This window comes from Arvicanthis niloticus, chromosome 2 (genome assembly GCF_011762505.2).
Source record: "Arvicanthis niloticus isolate mArvNil1 chromosome 2, mArvNil1.pat.X, whole genome shotgun sequence".
Taxonomy (NCBI): domain Eukaryota; kingdom Metazoa; phylum Chordata; class Mammalia; order Rodentia; family Muridae; genus Arvicanthis; species Arvicanthis niloticus.
In genome coordinates, this window is record NC_047659.1 from 97,002,632 (window position 1) to 97,025,965 (window position 23,334).

The 23,334-nt window shown below is 43.4% G+C and overlaps 1 protein-coding gene across 3 annotated transcripts in view; it reads left to right on the plus strand.

The window, feature by feature from the left end:
* The window catches only part of Galk2 (galactokinase 2), a 106,015-nt gene that overhangs the window by 72,758 nt on the left and 9,923 nt on the right, over positions 1 to 23,334 (plus strand). For all 3 annotated transcript variants that reach the window (XM_076929681.1, XM_034495025.2, XM_076929682.1), the window contains exon 8: positions 8,134 to 8,344. In XM_076929681.1, coding sequence (XP_076785796.1) covers positions 8,134 to 8,344 — 211 coding nt within the window. The remainder of the gene's footprint in view (positions 1 to 8,133; positions 8,345 to 23,334) is intronic.

Genomic DNA, 23,334 nt, shown 5'->3' on the forward strand with positions numbered 1-23,334 from the left:
TGAAAAACATTTGAAGCAAACTCAATAGAGATTTATAACCATTGCTTGCGTAAATGATACTTTTAAGTGAAGCACATTTTTATGTTCTTAAATTAACAAAATGACCAGGAATCTTTAGTGGGCACAAAATTTTTCATATTTTATACATATTTCATGGCTTAAATTTTTCCAGAAATATTGTATGTCTGTTATATTGAGGGATAAAATATGTGACGCCAATACTCAATGCTATGGGCAGTCACGTGGATGGTCGCCCTGGGAGGTTATAGAACAGCTTGGCTACATAATCTCAGCTCTTTTTGGCAATATGAGAAGCAGTGAGGTAGAAAGCTTTCATGACCTTTCAAGAAAAATATACAGTGATTCTTTGGAAGGCCTGTTTGGCTGGGTGCCATCACTTAGCCAAGTTCTTCAGCTCCTGTCAGTTTGTGGTCAGTATGGAACTGGTTCTTTGACTGGTGGTAGAATGTGCTGAGAAGTTGGCACAGTATTCTAGAGGCTTTGACAATTTCCTTGAATCTGAGCAGAAAACCCAGATACTCAAGACTGTGGTCAATTTCACTCATTCTGTGTATTCAGTAGAGCATGCTCTGCCAGGACTCTACTGAATGTCATTGGCAGAACACAGGGAGTTCAAACTACAGTAAAGAGGCAGAGGGACAGGCAGAGTGGCCTGGGCAGTGGACCTGGAAAGGGACGGAGCCCTCAGTGCTACACTGACCTTGCAAGCAGTAGGGAGGCCATTGATGCTGCCGCAGGAGCTTTGAAGAAATATTTCATTGGTAGCAGAAACACATCATTTAGTTGAAGAGAAGTGGATCATAGAGCATCAGAGAGGCAGGATACAAAGGAAGAGACACAGACAGGGGGAAACTGTGACCCCAGTTCTTGGGGTGATGAGTTAGGATAGCTAGAGCTACAGAGTGATAGCCTGTCTCAAAACAGAAACAAAGAAGGAAAACTTCACCAAACCGAGTAAACAATGCTTTCCAGGATTGGCTTTTCGTTTTTCTTTTTGGCAGTCTCCTTCCTTCCTTTTTTCCTTCCTTCCTTCCTTCCTTCCTTCCTTCCTTCCTTCCTTCCTCCTCCTCCACTCTTCATTCTTCCTACCCCATATTACTGGTTCCTTTTCTCCCTCCTCAAATAATTTTCCCCTCTGCTTTCATATCATGTATAATTCATTTCCCCACTTAAGACGTTTCTTCCTCTCCTCCCACGATCCTCTTTCTGGTTTTCAACATGCATACACACATTTAAATCAATATTTTACATACAAGAGGAAACATGTATTTGTTTTTCTGTGTGTGCCCTTTTCGTTTAACATATTGTTATGTAGTTTCATCCTTTCCTTTATAAATGCTGTTAACTTCATTTTTTCTTTATGTTTGAAGAAAAGCCCATTACATATATGTACTACATTTTCTTATCTATTCATCTACTTATGGACACCTTGGCTTGGCCTGTTTCTTTGTTATTGTGACTAGTATGGCAGTAAACATGGATGTTCAGGGTATCTCTGTAGTATATCGAGTTAGAGTCCTCTGGGTATATGATCAAAAGTGGTTGTGGGAATACATGCCAGTTCTATTATCTATCTATCTATCTATCTATCTATCTATCTATCTATCTATTTTTCTTAAATTAAAATTTGTATTTTATTTACATGGGTTTGTTGCCTGCATGTATATCTGTGTGCCTGGTGCCCATGAAGGCAAGAAGAGAAGGCTACATGCTTTCGCCACTGATTGGCTAGTACTACTAAATGGGATAAGGAAGCTGGAGAAGTGAATTCTGACAGCTGTGCCCCTAAAGTGGGTCCATATCCTTTCAGTGCCATGCCTTCTCTTAGAGCCCTGGCCATTGTCAGCAGGAGTCTTCTTGATAGAGGAGAGTGCTTAGTATTTTAGTTTGTAGCTAAGATACCCTGTAAGTACTAGGAAGTTCATACCCTGAGAACAGCCCAATGAGTGATGACTGTGAGCAATGGAAAACAGCCTTTGTCTTGCTTTCAGACAGACACAGCTGAGGTTTCTACATCCCAGTCTCTGAAGTCACTTCACACTTCTCTGTTGGTCCTTAGCCGTACTTGCCTCACAAGTTCTGTCCCTCATCAGCTTGCCTCAGGGCCTGCTTAGAGGGAAAACTCACCAATGTGGTTCGGGATGGAGTCCTAACCTGCTTATTCCTACCTTTTCCATCACTGGGGACAAAGCACTGTTGCCTGCTCAGGACCCTCTCTGAAGCAGTATGTGATGTGAAGCCCCCATGTGTGCTGTGGTGAAAGGGAATAGTGAATGTTGAAGACCTGTTATCTCTAAGCTATGAGGAAATGACCTGCAGCCTTGACTCATACCCCTGCCACCCAGGTGCAAAGTGTACCAGCCATGAAGTTAGCAGTGACACACTCCCTCCTTAGGTTCTATCCCTGAGCAAGTGATCTCACCCACCCTCATCTGCAAGTCATCTTTCTGACTCCTGAGCCAAATTTCTAAGGGCTTAAGTGGCTTTCCCATTTTGCTCCCTCTCAGCAACACAGCAGCTCACTGTTATGGTTATGTTATGGTTATGCAGCTGTGGTTGTGAGCAGTGAGAGAGTTCATTCTTTCATGCAATGCACACCGTCTTGGCTCAGCATACCCATTAGCTGAAAGTGAAATGCCTAACAGCAAACTGTGATAACCGCTGGATTGAATCACACCTCTTCGTATTAGTACCTCTGCCTACAGGGAAAAGCAGTGCAGAGGCTCCCTTTGGAAGCAGCCTGGGGGCTGTAGGCATGCCTTGCAGAATGGTCACACAAGTTGCTGGGCAGGGTGTTTTTCCAAGTGTCTAGGACAACACAACTGGTTCAAGTAAAGGTGGAGATGGGAACGATCTTAGGAAAGTGCTTTTTATTTCCCCTTCCTCTTTATTCTTTCCCTTTTATCTCTCACTTTTCTTAGTAATATTTTTAAATTTAGTCTTTGAAAATGTGATGCATTTATACAATAGACTTTGATCATATCTATCCACTACTACCAACTAGTGCTCCCACCCTGTCTCCCTGTCCTCTCCCAACTTCATGCTGTCCTTTTTAAAAATTTACTAACCATAGTCATCTAGCTGAACTTGAGGCTTCTTTCCTGCCTGCTAGCTTTCATAGTCCTGGAAGTTACTCTACAGACAGACTATTGTGAGGAGTCTGGGGGGACAATAAGCATCAAGTCTTACTCAGCGGTGAATTCTTTGACCATGTCAGGCAAGATGTGCTCACTGGCGTATTAGTGGCACAACTGTTATGGGAGTAACCCATCACTCTCTGATTGGCTTTGAGGCTTGCTCCACAAGAGGGAATGTATGCCTAGTACTGAAAATCTAGCCAAAACTTTGTGGCTGAGGAAGTCAGGTGAACCTACTGCTGTTATTTGGCTAAATTGTTATGGTACTAAGCTGCCTTCAAAAAATTCATTTAGGAGGAATTGTAGACAAATGTTATTTCCAGCCATAAGCAGAGCTGCTTCTCTGCAGAGACTCGTGAGTTTTCAAGGTATTAAGAATATGCAACAGTTGAGTACTCAACCCTAAACTGGACATTTATACTAATACTTCTAAGGCATAGACATTTTTGCTGAAGAGGAGGTAGAAATAACGTAGGAACTGGAAGATAAGGAGAACTATGAAATTTGGCATAGTCAAAGAAGTCATAACCTCATAGCAACTTTGGCTGCCCGCAGTGGTCCTTTACAAGACTGGGCCTATCATCAGTTAATAATGGATTAGGAGAAACTCCTGGTGTCCTATCCTCAGGCTGAAATGCTCCTGGTGGTTTCTGGTGAAAAGGCAGTCATTGTTTTCAGGTGTGTGCTGCTCCGAGGCTCGACCAGGCTCCAGTGAGTAGTTCCCCATCCATGGTCACACAGATGATCCTAGTTAAACTCAAAGACAAAAACAGAACAAGAAAAAACAAAGCCATGATTATGGGAGAAGGACTTGTGGGGAGAAGGGAGGTTTAATAGGACTGGGAGGGAGATTAGAGAGGTTGGGGCTACACTGATCAGAGGGAACTTTATACATGTGTGAAATTGTTAAAGAACAAACTCAATAAAAGTAATAGAAAAGAGGAACAAAAACTGAAAAGAAAAAAAATGATACCCTGTTCTGTGAAATAATTGAACAGAAAAACAATTGTATTGTCTCTGTTCCCAGTTCTCCTTTAAAATCATCCCTTTCAAGTATATGAGCCAGGATTTCAAAAAATATTATTAACACGTTTGAAAACTTTAGCTAGTAACATTTCAGAAGTGAGCAATTCTAACCAAACTTACAACCATCTTTTGGTAAGTCCTGCATCTTTTCTAAAAAGAAAGAAAAACTGAACTAAAACAAATCATCAAAAAAAAGCAAATAACCCAATTAAAAATGGGGTACAGAACTAAGCAGAGAGTTCTCAAAAGATGAGCCATAAATGGCTAAGACACACTTAAAGAAATGTTCAGCATCCTTAGCCATTAGAGAAATGCAAATTAAAACTACTTTGAGATTTTATCTTACTCCAGTCATAATAGCCAAGGTCAGTAAAACAAGTGACATCACATGCTGGCAAGGTTGTGGAACAAGAGGAACAATTATTCATTGTTGGTAGAATTGTAAACTTGTACATCAGTGTGGGAATCAGTGTAAGATTCCTCAGCCAAAAATAGATCTATCTCAAGAACAAGCTATACTACTCTTGGGCATATACCCCAAAGGACTCTATATCCTACTACAGAGACACTTATCTGTGTTCATTGATACTGTAATCATAAGAGCCAGAAATTGGAAAGAGCCTAATGTCCACCAACTGATGGATAATGAGAATGTGATACATTTACACAAACAGATATTATTCAGCTGTTAAGAAAAATGAAATCTTTGGGTAAATGGGTTGAGCTAGAAAAACATAATCTTGAGTTGAGATAGCCCAGACTCCAAAAGACAAATATTGTATATTTTCTCTCATATGTGGATGTGAGCTTTTAAGCTTTCAAAATGTGTGCTATATAACTACAGAGGTCAGGTACCTAGTAAGGGACCATGGAGAACAAGAGGTTCTTCCAAGGAAGAGGAAATAAAATACAGTGTTATGGAGAGATAAAGGGGAATCAAGACTGGGAGGATTAAATAGGGAGGGGATGGAAGAAGAGGGAAGGGAGGAAAAAGGGGGATGGTAAAGGAGGGAATATGGGGAGGGACAACTAACACTAAAGGACATTGGAACAACTATTGGAAACCTACCATAGAAGTTCCTAACATGTAAACATATATAAAAGAAATCCAAGTGGGTCACCAAATAATAGTGGTGACAGTGTCCCAAGTAGACATTGTATTAAATCCTTCAGTGCTAGGAATGTGTTACATCATGTTGAGTCACTGACTAAAGGGGTACTGTGGAACCTCCCCCAAACATCATGGGCTATTGCCAACACTATTGCTTGCTCTCTATAACCTGAGTGTAAGGTCCTATTTCTGAAAACACTTATTTATGCCATAGAACATTTGATGAAGTAGTGTTCTGTTGGGAGCTGACTTTTAGCAGAAAGCAGCTATCAACTTTGCAGCCATCTAGAGCCATATACCCTGACAAGAGACTTGTTTTCAACAGCCTACAACAGCTGAGCACACTCTGACAAACATCTTGTTTATCCCACATATCTTGTTTTGTTGTTTAGTGACCCCAGCTGCATGCTGCACGTGGTAAAGAGTCTTTAGCTGTGTGCCCCTGCTTGTGCTTATAAATACCCAGGATTTCCTTGCAATAGGAGGAGACAATAAGAGAGAGGGGAGACAATAAGAGAGGAGGAGGCAATAAGAGAGGAGGAGGCAATAAGGAGGAGACAGTAAACGAGAAACGAGAGAAACGAGACTTTGTCACACTGTCTGGTTTGTCTCCATTCTTCACGTCTCTTCCCCTTCTTTCCCCACTCTCTCTCTTGACAAGAGCACTTAGCCCCAACTCGTCAGGCAGTGTGGACAGCAACATAGTGGCCCCAAGGTGTGGGGCAGAGTGGACCTCAACAGTGTTCTGGTGCCCAACTAGAAGACTCACCTCTACTAAGTAGTATTTATGGCACTAGAAGGTGCTCTAAACACTTCCAGAGGAGAAAGGTAGTCATCAATGTCACCCATCTTCAAACCTTGCCACCTACAACAGTGCAATAGTTGCATTCATGTTACAGGAGTAACCCACCACTTTAGAAAACTGGATCTAAGACCTTCTCCATTTGCAACAGAGCCTATCCCTGCTATTGCTAAAAGTGCCAAGAACCTGACACTAGACAGGTCATGGGCCTAAGGGGAAACCTACCATTACTCTGCTAAAGGAACACATTAATAAAATGACTCTTAATTACATACATCTATATCCAGAGATCAGTGCTTTACTCAGCCCATATCAGAGAATTTTTGTCTTGCAGTAAATGGGAATTAACACAGACACCCATAACTGGACAGTATGCAGAAAGTGACAGACTCAGTTCTAAATGTGATGTCTTCATCAAACCCTCCTTTAAGGCTCAGAGATCTGTGTGGAAGAGAGGCAGAAAGATTGTAAGAGCCAGCTGGTAGAGGACTCAGATGAAACAGTGTCTTCCAGATTGATGCACACGTGACGTCACAGAGACTGGCAGCATGCACACAACCTGCACAGATTCAAGGTAGACAGGGTCCCAGCATTGAAGAGGGGTAGTGACATGGCTCCTCCCTGCTAACCAAGAAGCTATCTGTGACTAATACTCACTGCCACTTATGAACCATATTCACAAACAGGCTCTATGACCAGGAGTAGTAGCCAGCACAAATGCCATGGTTTTTATGTAGGCTTTTTGTTTCATTTGTTTTTGTTTTGCTTTGTTTTGCGTTGGCAGTTTCTGTGTTACTGATGTTGTTGATTTTCATTTTGTAGGGGTTTTTGAAGCTGGATGGTAGGGAGGTGGGAAGAATCTGGGAGGAGGTTTTGGAGGGGAAAACATCAAAATATATTCTATAAATGAAGTTTTTTAAATAAAGAAAAAGCAAATCAATACAACGGAAGAGCGAACCCGATGCACACTTTATTGACAACTAATGTCCTATCTCTCTGGGTTTTTATTTTTGTACCTGCTGTTTTCACATCCAAACAATGAATTCTTCAGACCTCAGAGAAACAAGAGCTTTCATTATTTTTCAGTGTCAGTGGCTTAGGGATAATGAAAGAAATGTATTCTGGGTTAGGACTCCCATGACTGGACCTGACTAGGAAGATTAGGAAGATTCCAGGCCTTCCATCAGATTGTGGGGCTACCTCAGGATATAACTGGAAGCCAAGCTTTTTTCTGGAGGGTGAAGGAACATAGAGATGTACTACTACTAGGGACCTAATGAAGGGATTTTCATAGGATCGCCTATGAGATTTTTATTTAAAAGGTGACACTTGACTCTAAATACTCAAATACTTAAATTCATTAGCCATTTTCAAGACACCCATGATAAACGGAGTATTTTAATAGAATTAAGGCTGCAGAATACATTCCAGGACTAAGGTCAAATGAAGTTTGAATAGTTTTCTCCAGACTTTATACAGAAGGATGAAGTATAGATTGTCTGAATAGAGATAAAAGAGTGAAACTATTCAAGAATAGCTCTCAAGCAGTGGTTCTAAGCCTTCCTAATGCTCTGAGCTTTTGATACATTTCCTCATGTTGTGGTGACCCTCCCCCACGCAGATAATTATTTTTGTTGCTACTGTAAGTTTCCCACTGTTATGAAAAGTAATGTGTGTGTTTTCCGATGGTCTTAGGCAGCCACTGTGAAAAATTCAGTCAACCCCCAAAGGGGTTGTGACCCACAGGTTGGGGACCTCTGCCTAAGGAATAGAGGTGACGAACAGAAACAGGAATGAAGAATTGTGTACACACCCACATGCTCCAGCATGCGTTTGCAGTGCATATGTTTTAAGTGACTGATATACAGGCATATTTAATTCCAAACATCTGAGGCCACAATGCATTTCCGAGCAATAGTGGGAAGGTTGTATAGTTTGAATGGAAAAAAAAAAAAAAAGTTCAAGTTGAATGTAACTAAAACAGAACATTGAAATCTGAAGTAAAACTTAACTTCTGTCTTGGCTTGAACTTGCAGGTCCTTGCTAAACACAAAGGCTTACAATGGGATAATGTCCTGCGGCTAGAGGAAGTACAAAGCAAACTAGGGATTAGTCTGGAAGAGATGCTGTTGGTCACAGAGGATGCCCTTCATGCTGAGCCCTACAGCCGGGAGGAGATCTGCAGGTGCCTGGGAATCAGCCTGGAGGAACTCCGCACCCAAATCCTGAGTCCAGATACTCAAGATGGTGAGTCTGCCCGACAAAGAATGGCATGCCCCATTTGCCACAAACAGATGGAAGTTTCCAAACTTCCCCATGGGTACTACTGATTTAAAATCATGCTTTAAGGAGTGTGGAGAATGTGTGTGCTTTGGCTAACTGGATTTTCTAGGTTCCCGCCTATTCATTTATCACCAAACATTTCTTGTGTATAGCAGGCATTCTGTGTCCACACAGATAAACAACAATTACTGCCCTCAGGAGGCTCTCAGCTTTGTAATTCCCTCTCTTTTTGTGTTTATTTCTTCCTGTTTGCTTTCCAGTCGTATCATTGATATAAAACGATGTAGGTTAGCGCATTGCTCATAACTGCTCTAATATTACTCTGGAACACCAGAAGGTCTTTACTGCCTCGGTTGAAGTTTGTAGCCTGCAAAATGCAAAAATGACAGGTTATTACTTTTATTTTTTTTTGCTGGCTGCCTTTAAACAATGCTGTTTTTATCTGATGATATCAGGAACAGATAGGAATGGGTTATATTTTGGAGAGAGCCTATCATGCCAAGTCTTGGAGAGGCTATTCCTCTTAGAAGGAAAGGTTTTCTATTTGTGGGAAGCTGAGGACCTGGAAATCTAATTGATATTTAATTTTGCACGAGAAGAAACTAGGGAGGAAGAGTTTGGTGCAAGAGTTCTAGCTCAGAGCCCTGTTCCACTGTGCCATTCAGTTTAACTATACAACTGCTTACTGATTGCTTGCTATGGAATTCTAATTTCATATATTGTCTGTCTGTCTATCATATATATATACACATATATATATATATGTATAAAATATCTCATATATCTGTTTTTGTGGTACTAAGAGTTGAACCCAGGCCTTTGTGCATGCTAAGCAAGTGCTGTATCACTGACCTACAACTTTAGGGCTTAGTGCTGGAGAGATGAGTGTGGCCGTGGAAGTCTACTTAGGACAACAGAAAAGAGAAGTCTCACTGGGTTTACTAAGGATGTAGCAGCTACTAAGAGTTAAAGAGCAGATAAATCTGATTTTCAGTTTTTTGAGATAAGGTATCACTAAGTTGCCCAGAGAGGTTCTGAATTCATCATGTAATCTAAGTTAGCCAATATGGAGTTTGGGATTCTCTAGTCCCAGTCTCCAGATCTCAGATTATAGGCCTGTGCCATAAGAACTGGCACCAAAGTACTGTCTTATAGCTTCGACTTATGATAGCTTTGCGACACGATAAGGGGATGCTTTGAGAGCAGGGGCTGAGTTTTGGTTTCTAACATTCTTTTGTCTATTTTAGTCCAAGCTCAGATTCACTCTCTAGAAGTGGGTGAGCACACTAGACTGCCAGCCAAAGCAAGCCTGCCACCTGTTTTTGTAAGGCGTTTTTGCTAGACCACAATGATGTATTTGCTATGGTTCTTTGGTTCTACAAGAGCTGAGTGTGACAGAGACTGAGTAGCCACAAAACCCGAGATATTTCCTATTTGGCCCTTTGTAGGAAAAGCTTGCTGATTCTTACTCCAGAAAAGCAGTTGACTCAAGTTTTCTCCATTTTGCCACAAAAAGAGGCAGAATTCGCGTTCCCCTAGGAGCAGCTGTACAATGTACACGAACAGGGCTTAGAGCTGGAGAGATGAGTGTGGCCATGGAGGTCCATTTGGGAGATCAGAAAAGTGAAGTCTCGCTGGCTTTACTAAGCATATAACAGCTACCAAGAATTGGAGAGCAGATAAATCTCAGGCAGAGGCATGAAGAGGGCTCTGCCAGAGATGCCCAGGCAGCAGAGTGCTTGGAGCGGTGTGCAGGAGGCAGAGCCAGACAGACCTGCCTCAACAAAGCTTTCATAATTACGTGTGCCGAGCGTATGTGTGCTTCCTATGTGCATTTCTCCTCACATGTGGGATCTACATTTACAAACATATGTGACACTGAAGCAGACATGAGCTCTTTAAGGGGAGGAGAGGGACCAGCAGGCTGAGAGATAGGAGAGGGTAATGAGGGGCTGGCATGAACCAAGCACAGTGACAAACATTTAGGAAAATGTCATAAAGGAGTTTATTATTGTACACACTAATTAACATTTTAAAGTTTATTAAATGAAGAAGTTGAGAAGAGCATTGGAAGGGAGGGTATCCAGCAACTCTGACTTTCTCTTTTGACCATTGTCTAATTTAACCTGGCAGATTGGCTGGGGCAAGTAGGACACAGTCTCTACCTTCCAGTAACTTGGTATCTCACATGGTAACTGCCACACAAGTCTGCCAAGGACTTGCTAGAATCAGGATGTTTATCAGGAGCCCTGGGAGCCTGGAGGAGATGGAAGGAGATGGGTGGCTTTAGTTCAGAAGAAGGAGACTTGAATTTGAGCTGGTTCCTGTAGAAAAGATGTGCACTCACCAGTCTGAGAGGGTGCTAGGCAACTCTAGACAGAGTAGAGGCTGAACAAAGACAAGGAGACTCCAGGGGTCAAGTATTGGTGAGCATGTGCCAGGAGGCACAGCATGCAGTGAAAGGTAGCAGGCCTGTGGGCCTGGATTGGCGTGGATGCCCATTCATAAACTAGGTTACTACTTTACACTCAAGAGTTAAAGCGTCAGTGATGGCTAGCCTCTCAGGATTGCAGAAGAGAAGTCGGCTGCAGATGTTGGAGGAAGGGGTGAGGGACAAAGGGAGGGAGAAGGGGGGAAGGAGAGAGGGAAGAGAGAGAGAGGAAGAAGAAGAGGAGGTAGAAGAAGAGGAGGTAGAGGAGGAGGAGGAGGAGGAGGAAGATGAAAAGAAGGAAGAGGAGGAGGAAAGAAGACAAAGACGGAGGGAAGGGAATAGAAGGAAAGCCCAAGGGATGTTAAGAATGCCGCATGAGAAGTAATTAGGGGAGACAAGGTGACAAATTCATTTCTTTCTGTCACCTTTTTTCCCCTAGTGCCTGAATAAAAATGCAAAACAGGTACATATCTGAATGAAATGGTGTGGTTTGGGAGTCACTGGTGAAATGTGAGGGAGTTGGAGGTGCAATGATGCTCTTGTCTTGGTCTTTCCATGGTGAGCTTCCCTGAAGCCTCTGAGTCCTTGGGGGCTCCCCACTCCCCAACTGCCTCAACATGCTTCATCTCAGGCAGCCCTTGTCTCTTCTTTTCCATCTACCTCTTGAGCCCGAGCAGAGCATGAAGACCGTTGCCTGAGCTAGCCCGTGTCCTTACTGCTCAGAAGTCTCACCTCAGGCTGGCAGTCATGAATAACAGTTTTTCTTATGGGTGTTACCCTTTTCTGGAAAAAAAAATCACTTATGGAAAGCTCAACAAAATCCAGGCTCCCCTGAACTCTCTGTCACCCCGACTGTTTTTCTTTCTGTATTTCTCTGTTGTTTCTCCTCTCCTTCTACCATTGTTTAAATTAGTTAATTTTCCAAACTCCTTGGAAAATAGAGGAAAATTGATGATTAATATTATTTAACTATTTAAAGTATTCCCCTTAAAGAAAAATATTTTTATAAAAATAGATGACTGCTTCATTTTACCTGTATCCAAACTAACAGTTCCACTTCCTCTATGGATCCCTTCCTATAATTTTGTACTAATGATTTACTAACACTTGTTTACACCCATTGTCTCTGTTGGATGAATTAATTTATTTTGTACTTACACAATCCTCAAGAGATTTTTCCCCTTTATTTACTGAATTATATTTTAAAAACTAGGGACACAACTTAGCACATTGATTCTGGATTCATCTAGATTATTCTTATTTGATTGAATTTCTAAATTTAGTCATCTGGCTCCAGCTAGTTTTCCAGGTGTTTTGAGGACCCGAATCTTTTGTATTTATTTGGCATATCCTCCTAAGTTGCTGCTTTGTTTGCTCTCCAACCTTAAGCAAGCCTTTTCTTAACCACTGGGAAGATGGGACTCTTGTTGAGGCCGCTATACTCAGATTTTATTCCTGGAGGCAAGGGTAACAGCTGCCCCTGGCAGAGGGCAGGTGCCACTGCCCTCTCGAGAGGTGCCTACACTCTGACATGCCTCGTTTTGACTTGAACTAATTTCCCCAGCAAAGTGGCTTGGAGTTTCTGCTAACCCAGCCAGATCTCCAAAGGCACACGCGCAATTGTCGTTTTTTTTTTTTTTCCAGATTCCTAGTAATTAGATTTAGAAATGTGCAGAAGCCATTAAAATTAAACACACACTCTGAAGGAAAATCCTGAAATCCTTTAGGTGTTTGAAATGGCTGTAGACTAACATTTAGGAGTAGTTAAGTATTTGCTGGGCATTGAATGCACTAGCGTTTATCTAGTTGTGTACACTTTCATGGTCTGGGCTCCTGGAAGCTCAGAGGTCACACTTAGTTCAGAAGGCTGTTTAGCAAAGCATGATGAAAGGGAAAGATGCAAGACACTGGAAGAAATGTGTACAGTACTACACACAGGACAGTGGCAATAACCCACATCAAGAAACAGATATCCATGAAGAAGGTGGGCCCCGAGGTAAGAATGGGCTAGTTGGCTTGGGTTCAGCTTACAAAAGGGAGAATTAACTGGGAGCATTTGTTTTGGGAGTGTCCTAATGCTCTGGGTGGGGATGTACTGGCTGATGGCTGCACTGTGGTGAACTGGACACTCATTTCATTGCTTGCAAGACCAGCTTTGCCTGTGATCACACACTTGTAAAGCACTGACCTGTTGCTGTCTTGTTTGGGTTTTGGTCCAAGGTAATAATCATGACTTTTCATCATGTACATGGCCCTGGCACAAGCCTCCTTAGGAGGCAAGCTAGAGCTGGTGAACAGCAGCAGCAACTGAACCCTCACAGATACAAGGCAGCTGGGGACTTACTTTACAGTTCAAATCTTCACACATACCATCTTCTGTGATTCTCAGCTTGAGGCAAATGATAATCCTTATGTTGCAGATGAGGAAACTGAGTGGAGGGGACTTAGCCTGTTGCAAGAAGAGGCTGAGTGAGCCCAGCCCTAGCCTCTGACTTCATCCCATACTCCTTCAGCACGGGATCCAATGTTTGGAAGTGGCCCTGGGACATGGGGATTACTTTTTTTTTTTTTTTTTAACAGAGTTCTCTGCACTTGGCTCATGAAAGACTTGTTAGTCCTGGCAGCCTGTCATTTGTTCCCAGTCTTGGGGTCATCTTTACAGCAGTCTATCATTCTAGTAGTCGGGCATGGTCCAGGAAAACATCTTTGAGCCTTGGTGTTCTTTTCCTATGGCTTATTCTATTTTTCAAAGTGCTTAGCTTCAGCATACAAAAATCTCCCTCTTAGTTAGCAGCTGGGCACAATTTCCCAGCGCCATGTCATTTGCATCCATCTGGGTACTATGAATGGATCTGGTGACGTTCGATAGGTTCCCCCTAAATATTAACAAGAAAACAACTTCTCACTGTGTCAGTGTGGACACTGGCGGTTCTAACCACATTTAGGTTTAGGCCATTGCTCCACAGTCAGAGCAGAAGTTTATATAGTTTTTAAAGAAATGCCTTTGAGGACAATTGTTGCTGTCATCTTCAGGGTAGATTAAAGCAGGAGATAGCAAAAGTGTTCATTTTTATTCTGTCAATCACCAGTCTTGGGACAAGCAAAAAAGGTCGGAGACTACTTGCATAAGAAATCAGTATATCTGGCATAGAAATTGTGTGTCAAGAAGGAGTACAAAATTCTATGTAAGTAACAAGAAATAGCAAGCTATGTGTTTTATAAGGGAATGGGGAGATCGAGGAGGAAGCTGAAGTGGGACACAGGAAATCAGAAAGTCTAATAAAGGGAGGGGCCATGCCTACAGTGTCCACAGAATATTCCTTTGGGAAGCACACAGACAAAGCAGACATACTTGTGTGTGCTCACCTCCCACTTTGGTCCTGGGTGTCCCCAGAGCACGTCTCTGCCCTCCCTTTCAGGATTTTACCATGTATATTATAAATACTTAGACAATAGGGCATCTCATCAGTTGGTTCTGAAAGGGAATCATCTTTATCTTTCTTATGCCTCCCTGTAGTTTGGAAAGTTTGTATACAGCATAGGGGTGTGTCTTTGGGCATGCCTCTACACACCCTAGTCTTTCAGATTTGTCACAGGAAGTTTGGACTCTGGCCTGGAAGAGCACATGGGTAGCGGCACTCACTCTAGGTACCCTGTGCCCAGTGCCAGCATTTATGTTGCTTTAGCTATCATTTATTAGAATTTTATTCCTTCATTTAGCAAATTATCAACTGAGGGACTGTTTTCTAAGCACTGTGCAGCTGCGGTCAGCCCTGCCAGCACAGTCCTCATTTAACTTGGGATTGTTTTGGGGAAGACAGTAGTAATAATAATTTAAAAAATACCTGATGGAAATATGCTACTTAATTCTCAGGTAGTCACTGATTTTTCCTTTGTGCCTCTCAGTTGTATTTTCTTACGTTTCCCTCCCATAATCTCCTGTTAATTAGCAGAAAAAGCTAATGCAGTGATCTGCCTCTCCACACACCCCCGTTTTGACAAAGCAGAAGAACAGGCTGGCTGTAGGCACAGGTGGCATTGCTTCTCAGCCCCTCTTCCACAGCTGTACTGCCCACACACCTCCTTCCTGATTCCCTCTGCTTCTTTTGAAATGATGTCTCTCATTTTCCCAAGAACCAAGATGTAGGGAAATTCTGGGAAGTTAGTGAGGAGGCACTTATTTTTCCAAGAGAAAGACAGAAAACATTAAATGTGGCCCATCTAAGGGGCTTTAGATGAGCAGGAACAAGATGGTGTTTGTTGAGACCTTGCAGGGTTTGAGAAATCCTATTAGGTTCTGAGAGCAAAGAAACCTCAGTCCCTTCCCCCAACCAGCATGGTGACTACAGATAGAAAGGGATGCAGGATCCTAAGGCGCTGTGGAGAGGTGGAAGAGCCACCTTTGACTCTTACATCTTGGAGAGCTCCATGGAAGCTGGTGCCTGGGCAGATCCTGAAAGAAGTGCAAGGGCTCTTTCCAGAATGAGTGTGTTGGGTACAGATGCTGGGCGTCCTCTCTGGGACTCTGTGGACAGTGGAATGAATGCTTCAGGTAGGGTGAGGAAGGTGTCACATCCTCTTGTCAGAAGTAACAAAGGATTGAAGAAGGCACAGAGAGTCTTCATTGGTTGGAGATGGAAATGTGCTAGAGTTTCGTGGACTGAAATATTCAAAAGGGGGAGTGTAGGCTGATTAGTGAGGAGAAGGAACACAGGCAGAAGGTGATGCAGTGCTCCAGACATGAGATGGTGAGAATCCAAAGACTATCGAATGGAAAGGCAGGAGAGAGGGCTCTGTCATGTTACAGGGACATGAGTGCTGGAGCGTCACATACATACAAGTTGAGGGTGACTGTAGCAAAGGCTTGAAGGCCAGAGAGGAAGCCTCATTCTGAAGCTGACAGTGCTGGCTCCTACAGAGCTCTCCACATGTGGTGCTATTACTGTCCGTGGGCAAAGTGGCATTATGGTATGGGTCTTAAACTATTCACAAATGCCTCTTGGAATGCAGTTTTCCACAGATTAATGTGGCTTTTTTTTTTTTTTTGAAGTGCATGTATATTTTCTTCATTGGTGGTTTTGCTTTTTAAAAGCAGGTAGTTAATATTTTTTTCTCTTTGAGTATAAAATGCTAATTTAATTTAGTCTTTGCAGCATGGGAATGGGGTACTAATGTGACTGAAAACAGCAGTCTATTTTGTGTGGCTTTGACCATTTCATATTTATGAAAAATATTATTACTAGGAAAATAAATTTAAAACCACAGTCCTACTTCAATAGGGATTATATAGTGTTTTTCCATTATATGCTTCAGTGGTGCAGAGTCAATGCCTTCGAGTAGAGAATTGCCACTTTACTGCATGAGAGACAGAGAGCATGGAAAGGACTCTGAAGCAGTTTGTAATGTCTACCTCTGAACTTCTGTTCTTGGTGACAAGCAACTGGTTAGCCCACTGGGGCTTTCTGTGCTGGAGAGAACTCAGCCAATGCATGCAGCTTCCCAGCCTCTCACCCAGACAATGGAGAGTATGAGAGTGTCAGAAAGATTCCTACTTCTTTCAGACCAGCATATTAATTTCTTTTGTTTTAATTATCCTAATATCAAGTCTGCATCTAGGCTATGGATGGTATTACGGTCTAGCTTGTCCACTGGGAGACAACAGTCTGCGTTCTCTTGTGCTGCACATGCTTTACACTGCATGGGACAACATGGAGAAACTATGCACACTGAGAAGGGCCAGCTTTCCCTTGCATGGCAGCAGACCCTGGCTCAGGTCTGCAGCCATTCCAGGAAATGCTATTCAGGAACAGAGGGGTGGATTCCCTGTGTAACTCAGTTGTACAACACTTGGCTAATGTTCATGGGGCCCAGGGTTCAATCCCAACCCTGTGAGATACTGAAAGGAAAGATACACACAGTTAAAGCAGCAGGCGCATACAAGGGAGGCTTGGGATTGAGTCATGCCAGTGAGGCTGCCATGATGCTCCCTGGTGTAAGAGGCAGACGGTGAGGGCTTCTTGGCACCCGAGGCCTTCCTCTCCTCTGTGGGATCTCTGAGATCCGTGTGGAGGAGCTGGAGGCTCTTGCCTGCTTTATGGAAGTCTGAGTATTAGATTTCAATCTCTAGGGTCAGAGATAAGCAAAGGTACTAGGCCCCTCTTGCCTGGCTGAGCTGTAGCCTCGGGGGCTTTTGACTGTCTAGCACAGACCAGGTGACAAAGTGTCTGCAGAGCAGTGAATCAGACAGCTTCCTGTGGAATGACATGGACAGTGCTTCTCACTGTCTGCCCTGCCTCATGCTTTTCTCATGTTCTAACAGAGAGCAGGCTTTAGATAACCCTAAAGATTTTAAAGGCTTTGTGAGCTCACCAATACCTTCACACCACCCAGGCACTCTGCGGTGATGTTAACCCCACTGGAGACAATACTCAAAAGATGGAGGGATCAGGGTGTGATGCCTTTCTTCCCTATTTTTCTTGAGATAATTCTAAGGCGCATCTGTTCTCTTGTATAACCTGGCAGGGGACGGGACTCCAGCAGTCTCATGGATGGCGGTGCTACTCACATCTTTTCACGTGATGTCACTTCCCTGACTCCCAGAGAGCCATGCCCCTGACCCCACTCTGTCCTAGGCTCTGCTTTCAGGTTTACCTAGACCAGATGCCTGCTTGACTTTGTACCTTCCCTCAGCTGTGAATAGTGCCTTTGCTCCTGGTGCCTTTATTGTTTGTCTTTTGTAATTGTTTTTCCCGGTAGATTCAATTCTTGAGAGTGAAGAGCATGCCTGCTCCATTTGTTGTTATTGGTGGTTCTTTAGTATTAGAGCTGACAGAGTAGATCATTCATTGTTCAGAACATGAGACATGAGTGTTGTCCTCACATATTTGAAAGGCTTCATTGTGTTTGTGTGTCTGGGAAATGCAAACTACCAAAGTTGGAGGATGACGTAAGATAATTCAGTCAGTGTACCTGTGTGTGTGTGTGTGTGTGTGTGTGTGTGTGTGTGTGGCATTTAGTCGTAACAGTTATAGTAGTGTTCTGTCATGACAAACCACTCAAGGAGGAGGCTTGCCTACTCTCCTTCTGCTGTCATGACTTACAGATGCAGTGGGTCACACACAAACCCCTGTAAAGGATGGGAAGACAGGTACCCAGTTCCTGACACTTCCTTTTTTGTGGAGATAGGGCATGCATACTTATTTCCACGTGGCCACAGCACTCCCAGCCATCGGATGTGCGTCAGACTGCCTCATTGGTGAGTGGTGGGACGTTGTCTTCTCAGCACCAGACAGTGGTTACCATGTGGGCAGCAGGTTCAGAATTGACAGACATGTAATTTTTTTCCAAAGGAAATCAGAAATCTTGATTTTTTTTCTGTAAATTTCTCAATTTTAATATATTGTGTAGGTCAAGAAAACAATAGGAGGCTGAGGCCCAAAGGATTAATCTTCAAGTCTGTGTACCAGGTTCAGCAAAGGATGTTAATACTGAAAATGTGAGGGTGACCCCCTGGAGAGAGTTCCCCAAGTCATAGTCCTGTGTATGCATTGCTCTCAGGGTGGCCTGGGTTGTTGTGTCCCCAAAGTAGGGAAGCTTTATGGCTCCCGTCCCTCCTTACAGTGCCTGGCAGTGCTGGCCTCCTTTCCCAGGCTACACACGTAGCCATTTAAAAGATTTAGTATTTATTTTTTTTTTAGATGCACAGAAAGACATGGAGAGAGACAGGGATGGACAGAGGGAGGGAGGGAGGGAGGGAGGGAGGGAGGGAGGGAGGGATTGTGTGTGTGTGTGTGTGTGTGTGTGTGTATACGGTGACTCTGAAGGCCAGAAAATGGTATTGGATCCTCTGCAACAGTTCTGTGTTGCTCAGCTTGGGTGCTGGAATACAAACAGTTCTGGAAGAAGAGCAAGTGCTCTAACCACTGAGAAAACTCTCCCATCCCCACAACCATATGCTTTTTAAAGGCAGAAAGTAGGCAGCATGCCTTTTCTACAAAGATGACTTAAAAAAGAAAAAAGTTTATTTACATTATCTGCTTTCTGTTTCTTTTTTTAAAAACACAATTCGTTTTAGAAATTGCACGTTTATGAAACCAAGTATGACATAAGCCACTATCAGTCATCTGTGATGATAGGGCCCGGCATTGGAGACTCAAGTTGACTGGCTGCCTCTACCCAGTATAGCCACAAATTCCTCCAAGTCACTGGAGATGTTAGTGGGGGATCCTCTCTGTGTTCCCTATGGTAACCGTCCTGTAACTGTTGATTCAGCCTGTTTTCAATTGCAGTTCTGTGAAAAAAAGGACGAGCAGCAAAAAGATTCAGTCAACACTTCTGAACCTCCAGCTGTGTACTAAGTCCTTGTCTACTTGGAGCAATGTGTGCGGAAAGGGAAAGGAGGGCTAGTGCTCTCCTTGAAGGAAGTTGTGTAAACGCAGACTGGATAGTGACAGCGTGAGAACAAGGCAGAGTGAAGAGCACACGCGTGTGAGGAGGAGCTGCTCCATATTGGAGCTGAGGGAAGTTGTCCTTGAAGCTGTGATGATCCCTGAGCTGAGTGACAAGAAGGGACCAGAGTATGATGATCACAGAGGAGGCCTCATCCCCACAAGGGAGCAGATGAGACCTGTGTTCTAGGGAAATAGAGGGCGAGGGAGGAAGTTCGAAGGCATGTTCAGAGCTAGCCAACAATTTATCCTAAAGTTCACAGTCACTTACAGTTCACTTAGAGCTCAGAGTTGGTGCTGGGATTTCAGAACTCGATCCCATAACTAAGGTAAACTATTCTAAGACCAAGGTGGCTGCCATGCTCAGAAACCTTGTTTTCCCTGGGTGGGAAGGTGCTGAGTGGTGCAGGAGCCACACTGAGTGTCACGGTTTAAAGGTGTGAACACAGTGAGAAGCGGGTCTCTTTGTCCTTTAAGGGTTAGGAGAGCTATGGAGAGATGGCTTACTGACACAGCATGTCAGATGCTCTTCCGTGTTTCGGCATCTGTACACCAGAGCTCAATGAACATATAACAACTAATACTCTGGCTCCAGAGGGCGGTCGTGACACCCAGCCTACAAAGAACTGCTTCCCTCCCGAAGGGCGGTCTGCGAATCTGCTGGAGCCTTGGGCTTGATTGTGATGCCGTGAGTGAAAACAGATGCCCCTCTGCCCTCTCCCTTGCTGTCGGAGTTACTGCTGTTGAGGGACAGGAGCTATGGCGCGCACACACACACACACACACACACACACACACACACACACACACACACCTTCAGAATGCCCAGCAAAAGCCTGTTAGATACTCCCACTGAGAGGGCTTGCTGCTAACATTTGTCCAGGAGATACAGCAGTGGCCAGGACTGCAGGGTGTGGTAGTGTGTGGGACATTGTCTCTGACTCTTTCTTATCACAGTGAAGCCACCTAAGGGTTTAATAAAACCTCTCTGGATGCTTTTACATCAAGAACATTCACTCACAGAAAATATCTAATGCTAATGGAGTGTGTTGTTAGACAGGAAAGTGAAAATAGTATCTCTAGTGGAGTACACTGAGTTTTCTTAAGGATGTGCCCCTGAGATACTCACAGATATGACATTCTAGGATGTCAAAAGCACTGTGAGAGACGTTCTAGGAAGAATGACTGAATGTGCGTGTGAGGTTTTAAAACTATGCATTTATTCTTGGAGAATTTCATGCAAGGGTTTTGATCTCATCTACCCCTCTCCTCTCTTTCCCTCTCCAACTCCTCCCAGATACTGTGCCCAATCATGTTCTCCTTCCAACTCTGTAGCCCCTCCCCATTATATAACCCACTGAGTGCAGTTAGCGGCTGTCTATTTGCATATGGGCATATGAGCAACCTACCAGAGGCCATACCCCAGCTTAGGGAGGAGAGTCAGCTCTCTTTGGGGATGGTGGACTTTTGTTTGAAAACCAGCTGAAATTTAAATGGGAACACCTGGAGAAACTAAACCAAGGACTGGCTACACAAGGCCTTAGGGAAACCAGGGTAGTTGTATTAGGTTGATAATAACAGTGTATCCTTATTTTATACTTAAATAGGTAAGGAGAAAATTTAGGTCATGTATAATCTGTCTAAAATGCTTCATCAGGATAGCAGTTGACACAGATAAGGAAAGTGGTAACCTGTGCTGGTGTATTCTCCAGTGTGCTGGTGTATTCTCTACTGTGCTGAGGTATTCTCCACTGTGTTGGTGTAGTCTCCACTGTGCTGTCTGCATGGATCTATCCTACTGACATTTAATGTTTTCATACCACAGCAGGATACAGGGATCTCTCACCCAATCAGCATTTCTCTGCACTCACAGAGGTGTGGCTTCATGGTCTCCCTTGATGAAGCTGTAAACTGCAATGGGCCTGGAAACTTGGGGTTCTTAATTCATGGGACATGATGGTTGATTCTACGACTGTGGGAGGTGATGTCATTCAAAAGTAAAACTGAAACATGGAACCTTAAAGTTGATGTGCTAAAGTTTTTGTTTCGACCTCAGATTTTGTGTTTTATTTTGTTTGTATACTGCCCTATGCCCATCCTTGCTCTTTTTCAAATTCATGGCCTCCTTTCCTATTAGTTGTTGTTAGTGAGCTGCTAAGATTGCACCCTTGCCTTCTAACTTCAAGCTTTATAAATCAGAATGATATTAAAGTGCAGCTGCCAATGCCATTTTCTCTCCTTTCATGATGTACATTCTATCGCTTGTGTTGCATTAAACATGTATGAAGAAAGCAATTGGCACGCATCTCGGGAACTCTTTTTTTTTGTTGCTGTGTTAAAGCACCATGGCCAAAAATAGCTTATAGAAGAGAGTTTATTTTGGCTTATGGTTGTAGAGAGTCCATAATGGCTGTTCACCTTTTCTCTGCAGAGGAAGCAGAGAAGAAGCAGGAAGTGGACAAGATTATAAGTCCCCAAGGCCTGCCCCCAGTGATGGAGTTTCTTCATCAGGATTTCATGAGACTTTTATAACTTCTCCAAATAACACCACCAACTGGAGACTGAGTTCCATCACATGAGCCTATCAGGAACCTTTCTCTTTCAGACCATGACATATGTCAGTTTGCCTTACTTTTTCCTTTCTCATGTGGAGATGTCGATGAGAGACTGCCAACATTCCCCATGCTGTTTCTTCAAATGACGTGGTTCTGGAGAGGCTATCTGCCAGTGTTTTGTTGATAAAATTTCCCTGACTCCTTGGGATGTTTTGACACTGCCCTAGAATAAACCATTTCCTATTTCTGTGAAGCTGACTGTAGAGACAGCAAATTGATAGCATAGTGTGGGCGGCACATGACCTGGCTACCAACGGAACAAAACATGTTTTGCGTCTCCCCACTTATATTTAACCAGTGGCTTCTGTTTATTTATTTATTTATTTATTTATTTATTTATTTATTTATTATTTTCAACCACATTAGGTGTCAGCATTTATAGATTTAGTAATAAAGGGAACCCTGCTGCCTTTCCCCTTTCCTCTGTCTCAATACTCACTTAAGTTGTCAATGGTAGCTCCTTTCCTTCTGTCTCAAACAAAACAGCAAGTCCAGATGAAAGTAGTTTGATTCTGAACTGGGGTTAAAAGTAAAAGTCCCAATTTTATCATAATTAACCCTAAGCACCGCTGAACTCTGTCACAAAAGGCACGGTTGGGGTACTATGGAGTGAGCATTGCTTTGGGGGGTGCATTCAAGGTCTGACTTCAGGACTCTGCGAAACCTTTGCAGAGCTCTGAGAATTAACACGATGAGAGCACGGACTGCAAGCATGGTACAAATTCAGTCAAGAAATTATTTCCAGCTGAGCCCCTCATGGCCCCAAGGATGATGTAAAATGTAATCTGAGCCTTCAGAATGAGGTAAAGTTTTGACATAGAGAGAGAGAGGGCAAGAAGCAGTTTCTGTGTGTGATGAATGAGTATATCCAGAAGCAAAGACTGTTGGAGCAACTACAGATGGGGCAGTTTGGCTGAAGGAAGAGGTCCCGCTGGGACTGAGCATGGACTGTGGTAAACAGTGGGAAAATGGCTGTGGACTGAGGGGTAACTGACATGAGCACCCTGTGTGGGGGAGCTTAGCCTGTCAGTGTTGACTCAAATGCAGGTTAAAGAAAGGCATGACCTAGACAAAGTTTTACGTAACAGCCAAGAAAGAAATCTTTGTGCTTCTTCTCTTCCCTTTCATTTCTTGCTGATTTTCTCCCATCCTTTGGCTTTAAAATAGCAAAGAACCCCCTTGTGTGATGCCTACTGGTCAGCCTGTGGGGCTGAGTGTGGAACTCAGGGTACAGACAGAATCAGTCACGGAAGTCCTTACCACAGTGGGGGCAACCTACAGAAACATGGAAAGGTCACACAGAGAGGTAGTTTCTCTCCCAATTATTAAAGAACAAAGCTGGATGCTCCTGAGAAGTAAATCTCACTTCAGAGACTAGAAAATGGAGCCCACAGAGGCGGCAAATTGAGGCCCAGCTGGTTGTCCCAGCTAATGGACCCTCGCACTCACATCCCTGGCTCT